The sequence below is a fragment of the Triticum dicoccoides genome, chromosome 1A, assembly GCF_002162155.2.
Source record: "Triticum dicoccoides isolate Atlit2015 ecotype Zavitan chromosome 1A, WEW_v2.0, whole genome shotgun sequence".
Taxonomy (NCBI): Eukaryota; Viridiplantae; Streptophyta; class Magnoliopsida; order Poales; family Poaceae; genus Triticum; species Triticum dicoccoides.
The window spans coordinates 132704667-132709545 of record NC_041380.1 but is presented as its reverse complement, the minus strand read 5'-3'; the positions used below and the strand labels follow the sequence as shown (position 1 = coordinate 132709545).

The following is a 4879-nucleotide window of genomic DNA, read 5'->3' as shown; positions in this document are numbered from 1 at the left end:
AACGACATCGATCTGGTTGTGTTTTTTTTTCCTGAAATACCAGTGTTGGTACTCTTGCCGACGTTGGCTCAAATTAAAGCTATGGGAGAACCCTTATAAGTATTTACAGCTCCACGGTTTAATATCTTTGTTATTTTTCTATGGCTGGCTTAAAAAAAATACAAGATTGTGTCATGAAAGAAGAAAGAGCCTGAAGATCTCAAAGATATGCCTTTTTCTTTTAGACTTTCTTTTGTAATCGCCGCAATCAGCTCATGCATGTTGTAAATTTGGTACTATAAATATATCAAGGTATTGATTATAAAAAAGTGCAGTTTAAGATAATTTCTAAAAAAGGTTTAATACGGATATATAACCAATTTTTTAGAACAATATATAACCATTTTTTTTGCGGGTGGACATTATATAACCATTTGAAGAGTAGAAAATTGACAGTCTAAGGCTCTAAATTTAACCAAGCATACGAATTGCCCCTTTTTATTAGATTTCTATAAAAAAGACAGACTAGGACACTATACACTATTGGAGCTTTATCACACGCGAAGAAGAACCACATGTGTTCGACGCATGCATGCATCACTTGACGAGGTTGGTTATGGCGATGCCAATGATGGTCGTCTGCAGGCAGTCGGCGCTGTACCTGGGCAGCGGCGACGGGAGCCCGACCTTGACGAGCCCGCCGTCGCACCGCTGCAGGAGCGGCGCGACGCTCGCCATCTCCTCCTTGGCCGCCGGGTACCGGCGCGCCCTGAGCTCGTCGGAAGCCTCCGCGAAGGCCAGGCCCACCTTGTCGTACGCCTTCACGCACGCGTCCATGGCCGCCTCGGCCTTCTTGTCCTTGGGCTCTGGGAGGATCTTCCCGTGGGTGAGGTCGAAGATGGCGTCGTCGGCGAGGTTGATGCCGATGAGCACGGCCGTCTTTGCCAGGCCCCACGTATCCGCCTCCGCCGCGCCCTCGTACGCCAAGAACTGGCGCACGCAGAACGCGACGTCCACGCGCCGGTCGCCCGCCCCTGCGTCCCTGCACGTGGTCTCGATCGTCGCGTCCGCGCCCCACGCCGACACGACGACGAGCACGGCGGCGGCCGCGGCCAAGGGCGAGGAGGTGGGCGCCTTGATCATCTGTACTCTTGGAAGATCTGCTCCGAAATCCTTACCAGTGTGAAAATCGGAAGCGAAGCGCATGTGGGTTTTATATAGGGGAGAACTTTTCAAGAGAGACGTATAGAGTGGAGATGTGTGGGTCAGTTTGCATGGAACAGGGAGAGGCAAACAAGTGTCCGGTTTAGTTACCCCCCGCAGCTGACTGAGATTTGGGCTTGGCATTAGCCGTGTAATGATTCAACTCGACTGTGCTCCCTAAAAAAAACTTGGCTGCAAGAACACAACAAAATAGCATTAGTCTTTTCCTTGGAATGATTTCACACAACAAGTGAAAACATTTCGGTTTTGCTAAACACCAGGCACCTCAAAATTTCTTACGCGCAATCGATTTATATGAAGCACGGAGGCGAAGACATCGACGTTGCGGCGAGCGAAGCAAGGCACTGGAACGCCGGCAAGGCCTCGGACAGGAGAGTCCGAGGGTTGACAAGTTCGGGTGCGCGGGGGAAGGGGGCTGCCGGCGCGGCAGAAGAACATGAGGTGGGAAGGTTAGAGGGACGCCCTGGGCGATGTGTCACGACAATGGGTTGCGGTTAGGCACGCGGGGATTGATAGCGTGTGGAGAAACAAAACGCATGTGATAAACCTACGAAAAGCCTACGTAAATTTATGAAACATGTCAAACTTATCTAAACATTTGTCCTGATTTTTATGGAGGTGGGCCTCAGCCTCCCCTAAAAACCAATCTTAATCTTTCACGATGACTATTACGTAAACGTAAGTACCTTCCTTACGTAAGTCTAGGGTTGTCCAAACGTATGTCGCGGGGAGGAAGCAGAACACTGCACCGCGAGGGATGACCCTTGGATGACGATGTAATGGTAAAAACACAATTGACTGGAACTTAAATTCTTTTAGCCACCTGATGAATAGATGCCCCGAAACATTTATGTCTATTTATTTTCCAGGACCAAGTTGAACACAAGCCTCCTTTTCAAAAAAGCTTCAACGCCTTTACAATAGCAACAGAACACCATAGGCTTCCAAAGCATATGCTCCCGAATGAACAATAACAACAAAAAAAGATCATGTTCATTTGTAATTTCTTGAAAACATACATGTCTGTATCTTCTATCTACGGTCAAAATTGGTGAAGTACTTCCATTTGTTGTGATCAATCTGCGCTCTAAACCGACTAGTTTTTAAAACACTAAATTTTTTCTTCAACACATGTTGCAGTGTTTGTGTTTGTTATATAATAAAACTTATGGACACCTAAAAAGACATTTTTTTGAAAAAGGAGGATGGCCCCCGACCTCTACATCTGGAAGATGCATGCGGCCATTTTATTAATTATTCTTAAGGATCTTACAAAGTAGAACAACAATATGCCTGAATTTGCCATCTTGGCAACATTTGCCACTACTCCTATCGAAATGATGAAGGGGTGCAAGCTGGGCCACATGCCTAGACCTCTCACTTAAACCTAACATCTAAAGTCAGAGGCCCGACCGAGCCATCTGCCAGGTCTGCGGCTCAAACCGGTCCGACGCACTCACATGTGTCGTCGCCGCCGTCTTCCACTGGTCCATCTTCAGAGCAGATTGAGGTGACAACCTTGGCAGGTCCTCCGCCATCGATGCCACCACGACGTCAAATGACGATCTCCACCTACGCGAGCCTTGGCAGGTCCTCCGCCATTGACGCCACCACGACGCCAGCCGATGACCTCCACCTACGCGAGTCCATCTCCAAGCAATGAACGTAAATCCATGCTAGGATAGGGCCACACCACCGCCGTCACCCACCACCCACAAGCGCCACCCAACCCCAAGGTTCCCAAAGCGGTGCCTTCAAGAAGGAAACGGCCGTGAGCGCCGCCGCCGCCCAACAAAGTTAGGGCTTTTGCCCGGGAGACCTAGGGGAAGGTGAAGTGAGGAGATCAGTCCATACCGACGCCTCCAAGGAGGGGAACGGCGCCCTGAGGCGTCATGACCACTAGATCTCCACCACCAGTAGCGCCTCCTGTACAGAACCGGCGACCAAGAGGAAGCGCGGCCCGACCAGGTTGGCCCGCACGCCGAACAGGGGAGGAGCGGAGGCACCCGATCGCGCGCACCGGCCGCCGCAGAAGCCTCCACCGACTGCCAACGACCACCGGATCCCGCCGCCTGTCATGGATCTAAGACTGACAGTAGAATAGGGGGTAGGTATTAGGAGGCAAGATCTTAGCTATGGAGTAGTTGTACACACGAGTTTACGAGTTCAGGCCCTTCTCGGAGGAAGTAACAGCCCTACGTCTCGGTGCCCTGAGGCGGTCGACTGGATTGTATATGTGTGTGTGAGTTTACAAAAGTGCGAACCCTTGTCCCAGAGGAGGGGGGTGGCTTGTATAGAGTGCGCCAGGACCCCAGCTCCCCTCCGTTACACAGGGTTCAATGTTCATAAAGGTCGGACGTTACTGGTAATGTCTACAATAAAGTGTTATAAATGCCCATAAAGCTATGGTTTAAGTCACGACCATTGCAGAGTGGAGGGCTTCTCATCTTCTGATGGTCGAGTGTCTTCAAGGTGGTCGAGTGTCTTCAAGGGAGTCGAGTGAGCACATCTTCAAGGTCGAGTGGATGATGTTTTCTCTTCGACCGCTTCTGATTCTTTGCAGAGATGTCCTTGGGGAGGGTATGCTGGACAGATCCATGACCCTACCCTAGGTACGTAGCTTCATCAGTAGCCCCCGAATGGATCAGGGTTTGAGTGGGGAAAGAGTTGGGGACACTTCTGACCCATTCTCTGTGTTACGAGTGTATCTCATTCTGGAACAATGAGTTGAGGTGAGGACGTCGACTCCTTTCTCAGTCGCCTTGGTCCATTCTTGGTTTTTCTCGAGTGAGTTTTCACGGTAGGATTCCGAATGATGATGTAGAGGAAGTTTGTCTTCAGTCTGACAGGTTGTTCTGCACTCGCGAATCTTGCGGGATTCGAATTTTGGGAAGCGCGCCAGACGGATGGAACCGAGGTTATCGGGACGGATTAGGCAAGTCTCCTCGATCCCCGTGCCACCTTTTTCACCACGTATTGCGCGCACGACTATTGCAGGATTTTTTTAGATCGCCTGGGTCCACCAGTCAGTCACTCGGATGACGACCTTATAAAAGGCCTCGGACCAGGCCTTTGCCCCGTGCACTCCCATTCTTTCTTCTTCTTCTTCTTCTCTCAATCTCCCCGCCACGCTCGCTTCCACCCTCGTCGTCGGACCTTCGCTCGAGCTCGACCCGCCGCCATGGGGAAGGAGAGGACGGTGGCGCTGGAACGCGCGAAGAAGGCGACAATGAAGGCGAAGGGCAAGCGGACCAGCCGGGGCGGATCATCGTCGAGGTCCAGCCTGCCGGCGGGCTGGATCCAGGGCGACTGGATCTGCTCGATAATCACGCAGGACGACCTCGATGACCTGGTGGAGGGGGGACTGATCCCCCACAAGTCGACACGGCTCCCGGGGAACGAAACCGAGCCGCAGCCGAGGGAGGGTGGGTGTGTTCTCCTCGCCACCCACGTGGATCGCGGATTTTCACTGCCCCCCATCCTTTCTTCCGGGGTTTTTTGAACTTCTTTGGGGCTCGACTCCACCATTTCACTCCCAACATCATAGTCTATCTGGCCGCTTTTGTGTCTATGTGCGAAAACTTCCTGGGTTGTCGACCGCACTAGGGTCTTTTCAAACACATCTTCACGTACCGATCCCAGTCGGTCAAAAAGGCCAAGTCGAGTGACGAGAAGA

General features: G+C 51.4%; 1 protein-coding gene across 1 annotated transcript; it reads right to left on the bottom strand.

Annotated features, from left to right (window-relative positions):
* Positions 1 to 417: 417 nt before the first annotated feature.
* LOC119272712 (pectinesterase inhibitor 8-like) lies at positions 418 to 1122 on the bottom strand. The gene has a single exon (XM_037554154.1). The coding sequence runs from the start codon at positions 1120 to 1122 to the stop codon at positions 577 to 579; it is 546 nt and encodes a 181-aa protein (XP_037410051.1). The 3' UTR covers positions 418 to 576.
* Between the last annotated feature and the right edge of the window lie 3757 nt (positions 1123 to 4879).